The sequence below is a fragment of the Phoca vitulina genome, unplaced genomic scaffold (assembly GCF_004348235.1).
Source record: "Phoca vitulina isolate PV1807 unplaced genomic scaffold, GSC_HSeal_1.0 scaffold36, whole genome shotgun sequence".
Classification (NCBI taxonomy): domain Eukaryota; kingdom Metazoa; phylum Chordata; class Mammalia; order Carnivora; family Phocidae; genus Phoca; species Phoca vitulina.
In genome coordinates, this window is record NW_022589739.1 from 11992854 (window position 1) to 12013363 (window position 20510).

General features: G+C 43.8%; 1 protein-coding gene across 4 annotated transcripts in view; it reads right to left on the reverse strand.

Moving 5' to 3' along the window:
* STIM1 (stromal interaction molecule 1) overlaps window positions 1–20510 on the reverse strand; it is a 186930-nt gene that overhangs the window by 79090 nt on the left and 87330 nt on the right. For all 4 annotated transcript variants that reach the window (XM_032426877.1, XM_032426875.1, XM_032426876.1 and 1 more), the window contains exon 2: window positions 3609–3739. In XM_032426877.1, coding sequence (XP_032282768.1) covers window positions 3609–3739 — 131 coding nt within the window. The remainder of the gene's footprint in view (window positions 1–3608; window positions 3740–20510) is intronic.

Sequence of the window (20510 nt, forward strand, 5' to 3'; positions counted from 1 at the left end):
CAAGCTCTATAAAAGCTGAAATCTTATCTGTTTTGTTTGCTATAGAATCTGTAGCCCTATAATGGTGCCTGGCACATACAGGTATTCAATAAAAATCTGTTTAATGGCTGGATAAATGCCCTTGATTTCCCATGTAGGCTCCAGAGAAGAAAATAACACTGCTCTCAAAGTGTCAGGTCAGGTCGAAGGGACAGTGGTTGTAGACAGCCTTTCTCTGTCTACTTCAGACTGTCCAGACAACCCGACAGGACCATCCCCCTACAGCAAATCCTTTACCCATGGGCAGTGTTCCCACCAGAGGTCTCAGCAGAACACAGGCCATGAATTTCCACACTGGTGGGCTGGTCGAACTTCCTCCCAGCCTTGCAAGAAGGGTACCACTGCCAATATTCCCATCTTGTTCATCTGAAGGGCCCCCAGCCCACAACCTCTGCCAACTCACACTGAAGCAAGCAAAGATAGTACTTGAGCAGCCAAATTGGCTGCCCCACAAGCCACTGATTATATATTTTCTATAAAATGCCTGCTAAGTCTCAGCTTGCCATAAATCTAATTTCATAGCTCACAGCAGAGTAAAGACAGCAATTAGAAATGGGGATGATCAAAGAAGAGACAGGGAAATTATGAGAAGAAATCACAACAATGGATATAGGAATCTAGGTACTGGGGTAATCGTGTAAGAGGCCCTGAAGACATGCTTTGAATGATCCAAATAAAGTCACCACTCTGTTCACAATAATCTGTAAAAAGAAAGACTTATTTCAAAAATGGCTAAAATTTTAAGAGCTCTAGAACTGAGGTTATAGTTTAGTCATCTGAAAAACTTACTGATATGAGGCTGAATAAATGAGGCCTCATAGGGTATCCCTTCAGACTTGCACTAAGATCCTTGGGGCATCAGCAGGGCTTTTTAAGTGGTCATGAAAAGCTCAGGTCCCTCATGGCCAGCACAAGCACAGTTTCATCTCTCACGTCTCAGTGCCCAGTAGCCAATATTCTAAGCTCTGAGCTGTCCACCCAACACTCTAGTTAGAACCTGACCTCCAAGGTCGTCTCATATGTTTAGACTGACTTAAACACACATACTTTGCTACCATTGCTTTCTCTTTCGAAGACAGGTGCTTGTGACTGATCATGAAAACCCAGACTGGCAGGCCCCCCTCACCACCAGAGGCCTGAGACTGCAGGGGCAGCAGCTGAAGCTAAGGCAAAGGCAGGAGCTACACTGAAAAAGAACAGCTCACCACTGGCACAGAGAAGAGCAGGGTGACAGCTTTTGTGTTATTTTAGAACAGTTTGTGCTGATGAGCTTTTTGTTGTGGTAACATTCCTCTAAAAAGAACATTTTCTTCCTCCCCTCATTGACAAAGCAATCAGCAGAAAGTGAAAAAAGGAGCAGATGACGAAGATATCCAGGAATTTGTAGATCTTGGATCATATCACCTTCTTAACTGGTGTGCCATCCATCCCCTAGTCCTGTGGCCAGGCCCCCAGAGAGAGATCAGGAAGCCTCTAGGGCTCATCTGCCTCCAGGAACATGGTTCTATTCTCAGCGCAGGCAAATAAAATTTGGGACCTTTGAGGGCCAGTGCCGCTTCTAGATGCAACCAAAAGTTCAGGTACCTTCATCGCGGTTGCTGTCCTTGCTCAAGGACCTACAGTTGCCAGGTTCAACAAGTAGACCTTGCTCAGCCAGGCTGTCTGGGTCCCCACTTTCCTTTCCAGATTTTTGTCCTGCAGTCTTCCACCACAGTCCTCTGTCCAACCAAACCCACCCACCACGCTCTTACTACCTCCACATCTGTACTCACACTGGTTCCCTGCTTACTCAGGCTGCCCCATTCCTTCCACTCCACCCGAACGTCTACTTTTGCTCCAGGAGGTCTATTTTTGTCCTCTTATAAATTCCTTAGACATTATCTAATTCAACCGAATGCAAGGATCCCCTTTGCTAACTCATCGGTGGAGTGCTATATTCTACCTGCCCATCTTCAGTGACAGGGAGCTCACTACATACCTACCAAGGAAGGCTCTTCTACGACAAGATGGCGCTGGTGACGATTCTTTATTCTAAATGAATATGCCCATATTTTATTTTGCTCACATTGGTCCTGGTTCTGCCCTTAGCCTAAGAGAAAGAGTACACCTTGCACAAACAATGAATCATGGAACACTATATCTAAAACTAATGATGTAATGTATGGGGATTAACATAACAATAAAAAAATTTAAAAAAAAAAAATTTAAAAAAAAAAAAAAAAAAAAGAAAGAGTACACCAGTACTTAACAGCATGAGCTTTGAAATCAGATCTGTGCTCATACACAGTGTGTCCTTGAACAGCCTTTCCAAGGCTCCAGTCCTTGACAATAATACCAACTTCAAAAGGCTGTTAAGAAAGGTAAAAGAGTTAATTATGCAAAGAGCTTAACACTGTGCCTGGCACGGAATAAGAACTCAATAAATGCTAGCTAGAGCTGCACTTTTCATCGCCTGCACCATCGTTACTTAACTCTGATTCCTCCACTCCTAATGTATTTGAAGACAGAAATTTTATTTCCCAGATCTCTTCTTTTCCAGGCTCCCGTTTCTCCACTAGACTGTAAATGATATGAGGACAGACGCTTGTGTCCTCTTTACAGCCTCATGTCTACCACAGTGCCTGGCACATACATAATACTAATAAATAACCAAATTCTATTGAATGTCTCCATTTCATAGTTTCCATGCCCTTCATCGTTCACTCCTTGCCGTACAGGTTCTCACTGTTCCAGGTGCTTCTGACAACGTGAGATTCAAAACTGAACTCAAAACTTAAAAGGTGGGCTGACGAGCAGGGTGAAGAGACTGGGCTTACCTCTCCCTCGTGACATGCACCATATCACTATTAAAGATCTGGCATAACTTGGCAGCTTCACCAAACTGCTGGCTCGTGTTGAGCTTGAAATCAACTGAAACCTTTACATCTTTTCACAAGTGATGACTTCGTACTCTGGGCTCTGTGGAATTGGAACTGTAGTGATGCCAAAAGGTGAGACAATAATAGAGCTTTTTCCATCTAGAGATTCCTCTCACTCCTACTATCTGGACTACTCAACCGGCTCCCAGCAACTGCGGCCTGCAATTCAGAATGATCTTTCTAGGAACATGTGTTTCTTCCTCCCAAACAGAGTATAAACTCCCAGAGGGCAAGATAAGGACCGCCTTGACTTCTCTCCTACATGCCAACACAGGGCTGAGCACACAGTAAGTACAGACGGATGCCCCCTCTGTCTGCAGCGGGATTACAATAAGGAGTCAGGGGAACTGTAGAGACCGACCTCGAGGCTCCCTCTCCCTCTCAGACAGCACAGCTCAGTCAGTGTTGTGCTTCTAGCTGGTAGGCAGATGGGAGCCAGTCCAGGCAGAGACACAGACATCAGGCCTGCACTCGGACCAGCGGGGTCCTATAGGGCTGTTCTGCTGAGAATCACCTCCCTTCGCAGGGAGGAGCTCCTAGAGAACAAGCCAACATCAAGAACATCTCTCCATGGGGAAGAGTATCTAGACAGCTTTTAGAGACTGTCCACACAGGAAGAGAAGAGAGCCACGGCAGGGTGAGAGAGCTCACCTCATCGCTTTCTTCCACATCCACATCGCCATTGGCATCATCGTCCATCAGCTTGTGGATGCTGCGGACGGCATCAAAGCTGAGCTTCTCATCCTCACTGTGGCACAGGGGCTTGTCAATCCGGCAAAACTCTGTACAGGAAAAGCAAGAGACAACATTACTGTGGGCCACCACTGGCCTTTACTACCCACCTGTCCCAGGGTCCGTAGCTTCCAGCAGCTAAAGCCTCATGTAGCCACCTCACTGGCTATTTGTACAGTGAGAAAACCGTTTCATCCAGTCTTCAACCTTCTCCCCAAATCTCCCCCATTTAGGGACAATGCTTTATTACCCTAATCTTTCCCTGCTGGCAGGGAAGTCAAGCATAAGACCAGGAATACACTGGAATCTAGACAAAGAATATGAATAGGTAACTCACACAGAAAAAAATATAAATGAGAGAAAATACAAATAGCCAACGGACACAGGGAAAAAAGTTTAGCCTTACTAGTAAGTGAAGAAATACATGTTCAAACAAAATACCATTTTTAGTCAGTCGATAAATAAATGTGCATTAATACAGTCTTTCTACAAACAGGAACACAGCCCATTCCCTGCAGTGCCAAAATAATATGTATTTTCCTTCTCATTCACTTTGTCACTGCTGGGAGTAGCAGAGTGCCAGCCACGGGCTAGCTACAGAAAGCCTTCACGTGCGGAGCCTGCCCACAGCGAGTTACAGTCAGCGATAGCCATCAGGCACCCACGGTCCTGAGCACATCAGCTGCAACAGCGTGGGAGGCCCGCAGGGCAGCTTCCCCCACCACCGACACACAGCCATGTAGCACTAAAGCCAACACAAGAGCTGAGGCCACCTAACCCTCTCTTGGAACCCCGGGAAACACTATGCATATGGCAGAAAGAGCCTGGCATCTCGTCTTAGCTCTACTGTGTGACCCTAGGGAGGTCACTTCCCTTCTCCGGCCTCAAGCTCACTAACTGAAAAAGACATTGTAAGTGAAGTTTCCAGTATGTCTTCCAATTCTTAGATTCTAAAATTCCTCTTTCCCTTTGACCCTGATCTTGATAACTTCTCTCCAGCAAAAACTCCTCAGATCACTCCCAAAGAAGAAGCTGTCACAGGGGCACCTGGGTGGCTCAGTCGTTGAGCGTCTGCCTTTGGCTCAGGTCATGATCCCAGGGTCCTGGGATCGAGCCCCGCATCGGGCTCCCTGCTCCGCGGGAGGCCTGCTTCTCCCTCTCCCACTCCCCTTGCTTGTGTTCCCTCTCTCGCTCTCTCTCTCTCTGTCAAATAAATAAATAAAATCTTAAAAAAAAAAGAAGAAGAAGAAGAAGCTGTCACAGAAGAGAAAGCAAGGACAGGGTAAAGAAGCTGCTGCTGTGAAGCCTTCTAGAAGGCAATGGTCAAAGACCTGTCTGCGGATCAGAAACACTGACAGCACAGGACAAGTCACCTCTCTCTCACTGGCTAGTTGCTCAAATCCTTTTCAAAATGAGGGAGGGCTATAAATGTTAAATGCGGAAAATGTCCCAGTTGTGACTCAATAAAAACATGTTGGATACTGGAGCTCACAGATGTTAACTGATGTGTCCAAAGTCAAAGACAGCTGAAGAGCCACAGCGAGAGCCCAGGTCTATCGACTCCCAGGCCCACACTTCACCTGTCCGCCTTTACGCCAAGGCGCCCAAACAGCTTTAAGTTGGGTTTCATCTTCTGGAAGTCACAGATGGTAAAAAGGACACTGAAGAAATGGCTTCATAGAAGACAAAAAGTAAGATAAATAGTATACATGCCAAAGAAATATCTCCATATAACCTTATATTCTTCTACATTTGTCTTACAAGTTGAAGTGGAGAGTGGAGGGTGGGGTGAGGCGGTGGTGGGTACCCAGGGAAAGAGAAAAATGCAGCCAAAGATTAAGGCATTGTTTCTCAACTTCCTCACCAATAAGAGCTCTTGGCATGATTGTTTCATTTATGGACTCCTATCCATGAACTACCTATCTAAACGGAATTGCAGTTAAGTACTGACTGGTTCATAGATGGAAGCACACAGCCCTGGGGATTAGCATTACCAACATAATGCTTTCCTGCCCTTATTCCTGTTTTTGTGTTCATCAAAGGCACATATAATTGCCTATCAGAATAAGAAAAAAAAATTTTTTAATTGCCTATCAGAGATTTTTGATCAGCCTATGATGTGCCCATTTAAACAACATTTATTGCGTGTTCTTTATATGTCAGGCTCTGTAATCAGCATGGGGCATAAAGAGATGAGTCAGATCTCATCCCTGCCCTCAAGGAGCTTAATTATAAATGTAGGGGAGAGAGGTGATTAAAACACTAAGTGCTAATTACCATGATAGAAACAATCAGGATTACCCTAGGGGTCAGCAAATGTTTTCTGTAAAAGGCCAGACAGTAAACATTAGGATTTATGAACCAGATAGCCTCTGTTACAACTACTTTATCATTGAGCACAAAAGCAGCCATAGACAAAACCTAAGTGCATGAGCTTAGCCGTGTTCCAAGAAAACCTTATTCACAAGAACAGGTGGTGGGCTGAATTTGACCCCTGGGTCATAGTTTGCTGACCCCTGTTCTAGAAAACCACAGGTAGCACACCAGAACCACATTAGGTTGACAGATTTTTGACCCAAAGGAAAGAAATTCAATCTTTTCATTAGCCTGTATCCACACACAGGTCTATCATAAGTAAAGCACAGCTTTTTTTTTTTTTAAGTTTTATTTATTTAGGTAATCTCTACACCCAACATGGGGCTCCAATTCACAACCCCGAAATCGTAAGTCTCATGCTCTTCCAACTGAGCCAGCCAGGTGTGCCAAAGCATAACTTCTAAAAGGCTTTTTTAAAATGCTGAATGAACTAGTTCACTGAGCTCTAGGGCTGTGGGGGTCTCCAGGCTGGGCACCGTTGGCCTTAAGGTCAGCCAGCCCCTTTCTTGAAGGCCTATGGCAGGTCCAAGAAGTTTGGGCTTCAAACACTAGGCTCTGGTTTGTAACCTGATCAGACACACAGGTGACCTTTGCTGCTGGCATCATCTGGCATAGAGAAGGATTAAAGGGATTGAGGATAAAGGAGTACAAAATCTTGATGTCCCATAAGGCCATAGAACCCTGTTCAGAAAAAGCACGTTAGCCAAAATTCACTAATGACTCCTGCTACCAAGCATTTCCTAGGCTGTCTCTCTCTCCTTCCTGAGTCTATCATCTCTTATATATTCCGATCTGCCAAGGCTTCCCAGAACCATCTGGAAATACCTTAGAAGATCCAACCATTTAGCAACACATTATTAGTAAGAGCCCTGGACTTGGAGTCAGAACACGTATGTCAAAATCCCAGCTCCATCAGTTACAACTATATGATGTTGGACAAGTTGTTTAACTTCTCTTAGCTTCCAATATCTCATTTGTAAAATGAGGATAATTATATCTGCTTACATGGTTTTTGCAAAAATTAAGGGTTTTTGCAAAAATTAAGACCACATTTGTTCAAACACCTAGCATAGGGCATGCATAAAGCTGACAATCAATACATTGGTAGTTTCCTTCTTTCCTCCCAGAGCAGCAGGTGAACAGCTCCCATCCTCTGCTAATCAGCCACTCTCCCTGTCAGACTATGAAGAATCAAATATAGGATATACAGTCCAATCAGATCGATCAGCATATGTTCTAGATGAGCTGGCAAGTGATTATGACAATGGCCTATATTCCCACAACATTTATTTGTCTATCGCTGATAACATTCATCATACTGTGTTGCAGTTCTGTCTGTCTTCCCCATCAGACTGTGATTTCCAGAAGGGCTTGGGACAATGTCCCCAGCCCCAAGCAAAAGCTAGGGTCTTGATAGATGCTCAGGAAATGTTTTTTGATGAATAAATACCAACTAACAATTACGTGTAGGATTTCTCTAGGCAGAAAAGAGAATACTAAGTAAAAAGAATAGTATAGGACCAGGTTTTTAAATTGTTTGATCTCAGGGCCCCTGTATACTCTTGAAAATTGAAAATCCCCAAACTGATATTTACCATATTAGAAATTAAAATACAAATTCTAGTAGCTATTAATTCCTTTTAGACCACTAAATCTCCTATACATTAATATAAATAACATTTTTTATGAAAAATAACTGTTTTATGGAAAAAATGTTTTCTGAGAAGGGTGGGATTGTTTTACATTTTTGCAAATCTCTTTAATATCTGGCTTAATGGAAGATGGCTGTAGTCTTATATCTATTTCCACATTCAATGTGTTGTTTTGATCCAAGATCAAAACAGGTATGTAGTTGGAAAAGAGAAGAGTATTTTAATAACCTTTCAGATAACTGTGAACATTCTTCTCTAATATTACATCAAAACTCAACAAGTGGTAGGTTTATTAAAGATTAGTTGCCGTGTGAAATTTGAAACTATCTGGATGAACTTTTTGTACTCTATCACGTTAAAATCTATTGCTCTATCTTGCACTTTGAATAATCTTTTATCCAGGCGTGATTTTGTAACATGATGCACTGATCACATGGAAACTAGTGATTCAATGAGTTAGGCAGAGCTTCCGAATTTGACCCATTTCATCTATACAATATCAAAATAATCAGTTATTAGTATCACCACTAATTTCATCAGGAAACTTTTATTATTTATTTATTTATTTGAGAGAGAGATTGAGAGAGAGCTTGGGAGGGGGGCGTGGTGCAGAGGGAAAGAATCTCAAGCAGACTCTGCACTGAGCATGGAGCCTGATGCGGGGCTTGATCTCACAACCCTGAGATCATGACCTGAGCCAAAATCAAGAGTCAGACACCCAACCAACTGAGCCACCCAGGCACCCCTATTTTTTTTTAAGTAGCCTCCACGCCAAGCATGGAACCCAACATGGGGCTTGAACTCACGACCCTGAGATCAAGACCTGAGCTGAGATCAAGAGTTGGACCCTTAACCGACTGAGACACCCAGGTGCCCCCATCAGAAAAGCTTGAAATCTGGGGAAGCTGTCAAGCTCACAGTGGCAGATACAAGTTTTCCACAATTCTAAGTTTTAAATAAAAGCTAGAATTTTATCATTGGCAACAAATACTACCAGTTGTTTTCCTCTAAGTAGCAGACTCACCTCATTCATTTTCAAGAAAAGATCTGCCAAATAATTAGTTTGAGTAACTATAGTTTATCTGTCAGTTATTCTTTCAAATAAAAATAGTGTTCCCTGGGGCGCCTCAGTGGCTCAGTTAGTTAAATGTCTGCCTTCGGCTCAGGTCATGATCTCAGGGTCCCGGGATTGAACCCCACATCGGGCTCCCTGCTCAGTGGGGAGCCTGCTTCCCCCTCTCCTCCCTGCTCGTGCTCTGTCTCGCTATCTCTGTCTCTCTCTCTCAAATAAATAAAATATTTTTAAAAAATAAGTGTTCCCTGAAGAAAGGAGGTAGTTCAACTTGCAACTCGATGGCACAAACACTCTTTCTTGAAATAAACATCAAACTTCTACCTGCAGCAAAAGTGCTTTATGCATATTTCCTGTTTCATCACAGAGAGTACTAAAGAGACATGTATTCGTGTGATACAATTTAATAAAATTCATACATTTTTACTTATATATTTTTTTTAAATTCTTTTTTAAACAGAGCACATGGAGGTGAGAAAAACAGTGACCACCAGCACAGTTCTGTGGCACTGCTCTGACTCCTGATAAGGAACCAACAGTTTTACCTAACTGCTTTCGTGCCATTGGTGCAAATGTAGACACGGTGAAAAAAAGCAAATAACATCTTAGCATTATTATTAAAATGTCTTTGACCTTTTGGACCCCTGAAAAGATCCTGGTGACCCCCAATGGTCTGCAGACCACACTTTGTTAATCACTGGCAGGCAAAACCACAGTCTTTCCCTCATGTCCCAATCTCCTCTCCTTTCTCCAGGCAGAGCCAATCACCGACTGCTCTATGCTCCAAAGGACTTTATACATAACTCTGTTATGTTAATTCTCATGCTCTGAGTTGTTCACATGCCACATCCAGAAAAGGGCAAGGACTAGGTTTGACTCACTCTATCCCTCAGGGCCTAGTATGGCCCCATCACGAACATCTACCGTCAAGCAGGAAATCAGGAAACACTGGCTGAATGAATGAATGCGTGCATGAATGGATTCATAACAAACTGTATCTCCCCCAGGGACAAGAGAATTCCTGAGTACAAGCGACCAACTCCTCCCACCAATATCCACCATCCACCTGATGCCTCTTCTCTTTCAGCCAGTTTCTCCTCACTGAACAGTAATTCATCCCCCTGAGACCACGCATCTGCAGGCGTGCAAAGCAGAGCCCCTGCAGCTGGGCCTGACAATGGATTGTCTGGTGTGAGACACAAGCCCAAAGGGAAAGAAGTGAGAAGAACAGCAGTCAAGGAAGAAGGCATAGATAAGGAATAGAGAAAGGCCCTGGTCAAACTGTTCCTTACCACTTGGCTGGCACCTGAACGGAATCTGGAAACTGCTGAATTTTGCCAGCAGGAGCGTCACCTGTTGCGAATCATTTCTCCACTTCACCTCCCACCCCACAAAGTGGGACCAGGAAGCTCTGCAGGAACTCTTGATGGGATCAGAATCCACGCTTACCCTTAGAAAGGGCTCAAAAGACTGTTAAGAGCACCAGCCCTGGGAAGACTCAGGTTCGACCAAGGACCCTGACATTCCAGAGATAAAACAGCACAGAACCTAAATAAGGCTGAGGCTGGGGGTCTGGGGAGGGGGATGGGGTGGGAGGAGGAAGTACCCTCTACACAAAAATGTAAAGAATGAGAAGGGGGGGAGCCTGGGTGGCTCAGTTGTTAAGCATCTGCCTTGGGCTCAGGTCATGATCCCAGGGTCCTGGGATCGGGTCCTGGCATCGAGTCCTGGGATCGAGCCCCGCATTGGGCTCCCTACTCAGCGGGAATCCTGCTTCTCCCTCTCCCACTCCCCCTGCTTGTGTTCCTGCTCTCACTATCTCTCTCTCTCTCTAATAAATAAATAAAATCTTTAAAAAAAAAAAAAAAAAGAATGAGAAGGGGAACTGGTTTGGGACCCGGAACTGGCAAAAAAAAGGGCCCCCTTGGAACACAGCACATAGTAGGTCTAGCCACAGAGGAAAGAGGAGTCAGCTCCCTGGGGCAGAGTGAAATCCAGCCTCTTGAGGGATGTTCTTGCCCCTGTTAGAACATCATGTCCTCATATCCAAGCAGAGGCCCAGCTCTCCTCAGCAGCGGGGCAGGAATTCAGAAGAGCTTTCCTTATGGACAAAGCTGGCACTGGTTTCAGCTACCCAAGCAGCAATGACACAAAAGACTTCCCATGTCTCCCCCCAAGGAGAACACATCAAAAAATAACCCATACAACACCAAGAGTGAACCCTAAGGGAAACTATGAACTTTGGGTGATTAGGATGTATCCATGTGGGCTCATCCTTGGCAAAAAAATGTACCACTCTGGTAAGTAACATTGGTAATGGGGTTGGCTAAGCATGTGTGGAGGCAGAGAATATGTGGGAAATCTCTGTACCTCCCTCTGAATTTTGTTGTAAACCTAAAACTGCTCTTAAAAAAAAAAGCAGTCTACCATATGTGTATGATTAGTAAACGTTTTTACAATTCTTACTAGCATACTTTAAAAAAATATTATATATGTTTATTATAATGCAAGATAACTATATTTTCACTCTAACCTATGATCTGAATACTCCAGTAACAATTTTTTTAATTCATATGAAATATAATTAAAGAAAGCCCTCAATGGAAAAGAAAAAATTCACAGCCTTGACAATGTATAGAGCTTCAATGTGCAACATACTGAGATACGCCTCTGATTCCATGAGCATTCCTGACTTTGTACCTCTTCTAGCCTTACTTCAGTCAGCTTACAACTGCAGTTATTTGAGGGTATCTGAGGGCAGAGCTCATGTCTTTTTCATTTTTTCATAGCACCTACTACCACCTCACACATGATACACTTGTTGATTTGCTCAGTGCCCATCTCCCTCCAAGAGAAGTAAGGCTCACAAGAGCAGTGACTTTTTTGTTCTCTGCAGTAACCCCAGGGACTCAGACAGTGCTTGGCACACGGGAGGTATTCAATATAGATCTGCTAAATGAATGAACAAATCTTTCTTTTCCTGAGTGTGCAAAGCAAATGTCTCCTCCAGACCTGACTTTTAAATGTTGAAGTTTTAAAGAATCTGCATTTGGTCCAAGGCTCTCTTCTCTTCATACTACTCTCAGATCTCTCTCTCCTCACAGCCTTGATTACCATTTAAAGAAATTACTAGTCATTGCCAACTCCCTCCAAAAGGCAAAATGATGTTTCTGCTGCAAGTTTCACTTGTGACCCTCAGAAACCCACAGAAGCCAACTACCTACTAAGCATCTCCACACAAGGATGTTGACAGGAACACGAACGCATCATGTCTAAACCTAAACTCATTAGTTTCCCCCAAACTTTCTACTTCTTCAGTTGCTTGTGTCAAAAACCTTCACATCTCACTCTCCCTCACTCCCCACTTCTAAACAAGCACCGATCCTAGTTCAAGACTCAACTATTCTAAATCCTCCTCCCCTCACAGGGAGATATTCTGAATACTTAACGAGCCATCAGCAGGAACGCTACCCACAGGCAATGCGAGTGCACCAGCTGATTGATTATCTGTCCACGTCACCTCCCTACTCAAAACCCTTCAAGGGCGCCTGGGTGGCTCAGTCGTCAAGCGTCTGCCTTCGGCTCAGGTCATGATCCCAGGGTCCTGGGATCGAGCCCCGCATCGGGCTCCCTGCTCAGTGGGGAGCCTGCTTCTCCCTCTGCCTCTGCTGCTCCCCCTGCTTGCTCTCTCTCTCTCTCTCTCTGTGACAAATAAATAAATAAAATCTTAAAAAACAAACAAACAAACAAACAAAACCTTCAAAAGCTTTTCATTACTCTCAAGATGAAGTTCAAATTTCTTAAAGCGGCCTGCAAGGCCCAGAATGATTTGTCACCTGCCACCTTTCTGGTCTCATGTCCAGCAACTCCCGTAGCTTTGTGTGATCCTTCTTTGATGTTCCAAGTTTCTCCCCTCCTGTCCACATATAGCACGTTGGTTCTCAACTCCAGCTGCATATTAGACCCACTTAGGGAGCACCGATGTCACTGATGCCCAAGCCCCATCCCAGACCAGTCAAATCGGTATCTCTATGGGCGGGATCTAGGTATGGGTTTGGTTTTATGGGGGGTTTTGCTTTTTTGTTTTTCTTTGAGATGTAACATACATACAGCGAAGTGTATAAATAAACATATAGATCAACCAACTTTTACATGTGTATATATCTAAGTAACTACCACCAAAATCAAGAAATAAAACATTCCCAACACTCTAGGAAGACTTCCTCCCTCTTGCCCCTTTACAATCAATACTACCACGACCACGATCTCTCCCCACCCCATAGTAGTAACGGCTCTTCTGACTTTTATCACCATACATGAGTTTTACCTTTTCTTGACATTTATAAAAATAGAGCATGGATATTTCTTAAGGCAGAATTGCACACAATAAAATGTCTCCATTTTAAGTGTACAGTTCAGTGTGTTTGACAAACATATGCACTTGTATAACCACCACCCCAATCGGGATATAGAACATTCCATCACCCCAAAATGTTCCCACTTGGTACTTCACTGCCAAACCTCATCTGCCGCCCCACATAACCACTGATCTGATTTCTATCATTATAAATTAGTTTTGCTTGTTCTAGGACTTCAAAGAAATATAATCACCAGTATGTACTCTTTTGTGTCTGGTGGCTTTTGCTCAGCATTCAAAAGATTCAACCGTGTTGTCACATGAATCAGTTTTCTCCATGTTATCACTGAGTAACATTCCACTGAATGAAGAGACCAAAATTTGTTTATCCATCCACAAGTTTTTAGCTATCACAAATAAAGTGCTATGAACATTCATGTACAAGTCTTTGTGTGGACATGTTTTCATTTTTCTTTAGTGAAAATGAGTTTTTCATCCTGAGTTCCAGTAGGAGTGGAACCTCTGGGTTATATGACAGATTTGTTTAGTATGTTTAACTTTCTTTTTTAAGATTTTTATTTATTTATTTGAGAGAGAGAGAATGAGAGAGAGAGCACATGAGAGGGGAGAGGGTCAGAGGGAGAAGCAGACTCCCTGCTGAGCAGGGAGCCCGATGCGGGACTCGATCCTGGGACTCCAGGATCATGACCTGAGCCGAAGGCAGATGCTTAACCGACTGAGCCACCCAGGCACCCCTTTAGTATGTTTAACTTTTAAGTGTCAAGCTCTTTTCCAAAGTAGTTGTATCACTTGATACTCTCCCCAGGAAGCACGAGTATGAAGCACCAGCCCAGCTGATTCATATACTCTCTTATACCTGGTGATGCTAATGTGCAACCCAGGGTGAGAATAACCTAGAATTCCTATTTGCCCAAAGGATACAAAAATACAGATTCGAAGGGGCACAAGCATCCCGATGTATCAGCATTATCAACAATAGCCAAACTATGGAAAGAGCCCAAGTGTCCATCAACTGGTGAGTGGATAAAGAAGATGTGGTATATGATGAGGGAGCAGAAGGCAAGCTGAGGACAAAGCACAAGCTGACACCCCACAACACCCCCCCCAGGTGGGATATGTGTGACATTCCTCAGGTACTCTGGGCTGCCCTAAAGCTAAGGGAAGGGAAAACAAATGGGTAACTGACATAGATCACAGTCCTGCAGGACAAGAGTCTCCATCATTTTACAAATGTCTTAGTGATTTACAAGGAAAAAGCATTCTCATCAATAGCCTAACTTTCAGAAACCCATAGACTCAATTTTCGGGAGCCCTAACATCACTCTCTCCTCCATAGTGATGTAGAAAACAAAGGTAGAGGGAATGTAAATAAAATAAAATTGCCTTATAACCTGCAGCCCATTGACAAATACTTGAGGCAGGCAGAGTATGACATTCCGCCAGGAAAGTCCCAGCTGTCTTAAAGTTAATGCCTTACTAGAAGGAAAAACCATCCTAACTTGACAATAGCCAGGCCTCCACCATCCTGTGAGTCTTCTTTAGCATATGAAAGTTCTTTTGGACACCTCCCTTTGTCCTTACCTCCCCCCACTCCCAAGTATATAATCAGCCATTCCTCACAACCCCAGTGCAGCAGCTCTTTCTACCCATGGGTCCTGTCCCTGTGCTTTAATAAAATCACCTTTTTGCACCAAAGATGTCTCAAGAATTCTTTCTTGGCCATTGACTCTGGAGCTCACCAACATTCCAAAACTACATCAGTATATACATACACAATGGAATATTACTCAGCCATCAAAAAGAATGAACTCTTGCCATTCGCAAAGACGTGGATAGATCTAGAGGGTATTATGCTAAGGAAATAAGTCAGTCAGAAAAAGACAAATACCATATGATTTCACTCATATGTGGAATTTAAAAAACAAAACAGATGAACATATGGGAGGGGTTTGGGGGGGAACAAACCATAGGAGACTCTTAAAGATAGAACAAACTGAGGGTTGATGGAGGGAGGTGGGTGGGGGATGGGTCAGATGGGTGATGGGCATTAAGGAAGGCACTTGTTGTGTGGAGCACTAGGTGTTGTACGTAAGCGATGAATCACTGAATTCTACTCCTGAAACCAATATTGCACTGTAAGTTAACTAACTAGAATTTAAATAAAAATTTGAAGGAAAAGAAAAAAAGAATAACCTAGAATTTCTTTTGTATGGAAGCCTCCTCATTCTTTCTTGACCTGCAGACTCTGACTCATACTGTTGGTCTGAACTTAAACACTTTTTCTTCAAAGAATCTTCCTTGATCAACTTCCCTGCCAAACTGGTTTAGGCCCACATTATACATTCTCTAAAGCACCCTGTATTTTTTATTGATAACACTTTTCACAATTATAATTATTTGTGTGATAATTTGCTTAATATCTTTCTTCTCCACTAACCTGTAAGTTCCACAGTGGCAGGAACCATGGCTGCCTTCATGGCTGAATCCTGACTTCGAGCCAACACCCAGCACCTAGCAAAGTCCCTAGCACAACAGCTGGGCTCCAGTGAATATTCACTGAATAAACAAATGAATGCCCAGAAGAACTCAGTTGATGAAAGAGCAAGCTGAAACAGAGATGAACAGACACAGTCCTTGCCCACAGAAAGTACGAGAATGAGCACAGTATATGAATCACAAAGACACAAAATAGAATATGGTAAGACACAAGAGACCAGAGCACCAGGAGATACCACCATCTGAACAGGAAGAAGACAGCAGGAGTGGAAGGAAGGGAGGGCATCCCAGCATAGCAAGCCCCAGAGCAAGGAGCACAGCATCACACACAGATTAATTTGTAAAAGAACCCAAAGTCAAAGGGTACTTTTTACCATCTTGCAAAAATTCTTGGCATACAATGGGAGTAATGGATGTTGAGATCACCACTGTACTCAGACTCTAAGCGGCAGAGTTAGAAGGGTTTTGGAGGCAGCAAGGACCACTGCCCACCTTAAAACTGGAGGAGGAGACTGGGGCTATGAAAGGGGAGGCTGGCCAGCAAAATAGTGGCAGAACCAGATTAGAAGTCTCACTAACTTCCTATGCCATGTCCTGTGGCAAGGCTATCTGGTTGGGAGATCCAGATGAGTCTGTGCAAGAAGGCTCCCTAGAACTACGAACCCTTACTCTCCAAGACCCACAAATAGGGACAAGTTCTAATACGTTCTGCTCGTCTACCGAGGGCCAACACAGAAGTCCTAACTGGTCTTGTACCATTCCCCAAGCAGGGTAAAATAGCATTCTTGGTTTTGCCCTAACTTCTTTAGTGTCCAACACTAACTAGAGACCCCTTCCTTATTAAGACTTAGAAACAAAGTTAAAAAGACACTAGAGAAGGAATACTGAGTCCCTAGTACACTCTGTGGGGAGAAACAAAAAGAGCAAAAGAATATGCTTCTGTTTAATCATATGAAACATAATCATCTGCTAGACGAGATGAATTCTTCAGCCCTCTCTCCACCCAGCCAGCCCATTGTGTCCCATTTCTACCTTCATCCTCTCAGTATTCTTTTCTTCAAATGTTGGTTTCACAAGAAGCTTCCTTCCCAAAGAAGGTGGCTAATCCCTAAAATTAGTCCCCACCAAGCAGGCCAGGACCTCAGGAACCCAGGCTTCCAGTGCAGGGGCCTTCTAGCTGTTCTGACTCCCTGTGCCTCCTCCCACGTCTCCTGCAGGGCTTTGGACTCTGGTCCAACCGCTTAACAGTCTATCTGCCTGCCCTTTAATTTTTAGAACCTTTCTGACTAAATTAAAATTTTCTGAGCCCCAGTTCAGGGTTCACATGCTACCACTTCAATGCTGATTTCTGACTTTCAAACACCTAATTGCTGACATTGAGCTAGCTAGCTGAACTAACCAAAGGCACCAGGAATATAAAAAGAAGTAAGATACACTTCTCTGGCCTCCAGGGTCCCCCAACCCCTGCCCCTCAATGATTAAAATACATACTGAATTACAGAAGTGGTAGTTGCAGGTCTTTAAATTTCAACTTTCCTACACTCTGAGTGCTCCTAAGGATTTTCTTATCTGCAAAATCAGTAAAGTCCTTGGAAAAACAGTCAAGCCCTGTGTTAGTCACTCACTTGTCAGTTGTCTATTCTCTACTTTACCTGTGAGTCTTATCTTCCCAACTACAGATGAGTCTGATTTCTCTGGCGTTCCCCTGTGTCTGGCAGAGCCCCGGGCAACACAAGACCTGGTCTAGGACAACTGAAAGCTGCTTACAGGTTTTGAAGATTTGCTTTCTCAGCTTTGGGGTCCCACATACCACAGGTCTTTACATTCTGAAGGTATCTGTGCCAAGACGCATGACAGCCCCAGAGAAATTAAATCAATACACACTTGTTCAAAAGTTGCCCCAAATTCTCTGACCTGGCACCTGACCCAAACATTCCTGCATCCTGGCCAGCACTTGTCAGGGTCTGAGATAGCCAAAAAAACAATTACAAACAACTCAAAACAGATTTCTGCTGGGAAAAGTTTTCTACAAGTGCTGGGATGGGCCCCCAAGAACTTGCCCAGATAAGGACATTGCACAGTGCCCAGGGGAGGTGTCCAACCCATTAGTGGACTCTCTAGGATTATACTCTTCTGGTTCAGAAGTGGACCTGGCTCCCAACAATCAGTCCTGATCACAGTGGCCCCAAGAGCACAGTGATAAATGCCTGGGTGAGCCAGGCACACCACTACATGGGGTGAAACCAATGTGGATTCCAGGTTCCCTCGCAGCAGGAGGTGATCCTCCAGCCACCCCAGGCCCACTGCTGGCTGGCCTACCAGAGAACACATTCCTGGGCTCCCAAAGAGACCAGACCCAGGAAAGAGCTTTTCACCATCTTCCTGCCCCACATAAGCCTCCACCCAAACTATACGAAGAAGATAACTGGCCCCCTTTCTTCTTTTCTTGAGAGAAGATAACCAAGAACATCTACTGAAAAACCTTGCAGTCAGGATGATCTTTCCAAAAGCTGGGTTTGCAGCCTTGCCTCACCGGATGGTGATGGCAGTTCTCAGCTATGGTGATGACATCTCCCCAGAAGGGGAACTGACTATCCAGAACAAGCCCAGGCTTCCCAGCCCTGCTCCCACATGCAAACGAGCCTGATATGATTTCTGAGGGAAAACCTCTATGGCCAAGCAGGCTCCAACTCACAGAGAACCGAGTTCAGGTCTCCATGTACTTTGCCTGGGTTACTACGGTTTCCTCAGTGATCTGCCTGTCTCTGCTCGTTTCTCTCAAACTCATTCTCTACTAAAGCAGTTAGTATAATTTTTCTAAAATTCAAATCTGACTATACTTTTCTCCTGAATAAAATCCTTCACAGGTTCACATTAAAAAACCTGTATACAGGGGCACCTGGGTGGTTCAGTCAGTTAAGTGTCTGAGTCCTGATTTTGGCTCAGGTTGAGATCTCAGGGTTGTGAGATCGAGCCTTGCATCCGGATCTGTGCTCAGTGGGGAGTCTGCTTGAGATTCTCTCTCTCCCTCTCCACCTCCCCCTGCTTGCACACACTCGCTCCCTCTCTCTCTAAAATAAATAAATAAATCTTTAAAAAAAAAAAAAAAAACGGTATACAAATGTTCGTGGAAGCTTTATGTGTAATAGCCCAAATTGGGATCAGTCCATATGTCTTTCAACAGGTGAATGGTTATATACATTATACACAATGGAATATTACTCAGCAATACAAAGGAACGAAGTCAAGATACATACAACCACTTCCCCATCAAAATACCATCCACTTTTTTCAAAGAGATGGAACAAATAATCCCAAAATTTGTATGGAACCAGAAAAGACCCAGCACAGCCAGAGGAATGTTGAAAAAGAAAAGCGAAGCTGGCGGCATCACAATTCCGGACTTCCGGCTCTACTACAAAGCTGTCATCATCAAGACAGTATGGTACTGGCACAAAAACAGGCACATAGATCAATGGAACAGAATAGAGAGCCCAGAAATGGACCCTCAACTCTATGGTCAACTAATCTTTGACAAAGCAGGAAAGAATGTCCAATGGAAAAAAGACAGTCTCTTCAACAAATGGTGTTGGGAAAATTGGACAGCCACATGCAGAAGAATGAAACTGGACCATTTCCTTACACCACACACAAAAATAGACTCAAAATGGTTGAAAGACCTCAATGTGAGACAGGAGTCCATCAGAATCCTAAAGGAGAACACAGGCAGTAACCTCTTCGACCTCAGCGGCAGCAACTTCTTCCTAGAAACATCGCCAAAGGCAAGGGAAGCAAGGGCAAAAATGAACTATTGGGACTTCATCAAGATAAAAAGCTTTTGCACAGCAAAGGAAACAGTCAACAAAACCAAAAGACAACCGACAGAATGGGAGAAGATATTTGCAAATGACATATCAGATAAAGGGCTAGTATCCAAAATCTATAAAGAACTCATCAAACTCAACACCAAAAGAACAAAGAATCCAATCAAGAAATGGGCAGAAGACATGAACAGACATTTTTCCAAAGAAGACATCCAAATGGCCAACAGACACATGAAAAAGTGCTCAATATCGCTCGGCATCAGGGAAATCCAAATCAAAACCTCAATGAGATACCACCTCACATCAGTCAGAATGGCTAAAATGAACAAGCCAGGAAATGACAGATGTTGGCGGGGATGCGGAGAAAGGGGAACCCTCCTACACTGTTGGTAAGAATGCAAGCTGGTGCAGGCACTCTGGAAAACAGTATGGAGGTTCCTCAAAAAGTTGAAAATAGAGCTACCATATGATCCAGCAATTGCACTACTGGGTATTTACCCCAAAGATACAAAAGTAGGGATCCAAAAGGGTACGTGCACCCCGATGTTTATAGCAGCAATGTCCACAATAGCCAAACTGTGGAAAGAGCCAAGATGTCCATCGACAGATGAATGGATAAAGAAGATGTGGTATAGGGGCGCCTGGGTGGCTCAGTCATTAAGCGTCTGCCTTCGGCTCAGGTCACGATCCCAGGGTCCTGGGATCGAGCCCCACATCGGGCTCCCTGCTCCGCGGGAAGCCTGCTTCTCCCTCTCCCACTCCCCTGCTTGTGTTCCCTCTCTCACTGTCTCTCTCTGTCAAATAAATGAATAAAATCTTTAAAAAAAAAAAAAAAAAAGATGTGGTATATATATACAATGGAATATTATGCAGCCATCAAAAGGAATGAGATCTTGCCATTTGCAACGATGTGGATGGAACTGGAGGGTATTATGCTGAGCGAAATAAGTCAAACAGAGAAAGACATGTATCATACGACCTCACTGATATGAGGAATTCTTAATCTCAGGAAACAAACTGAGG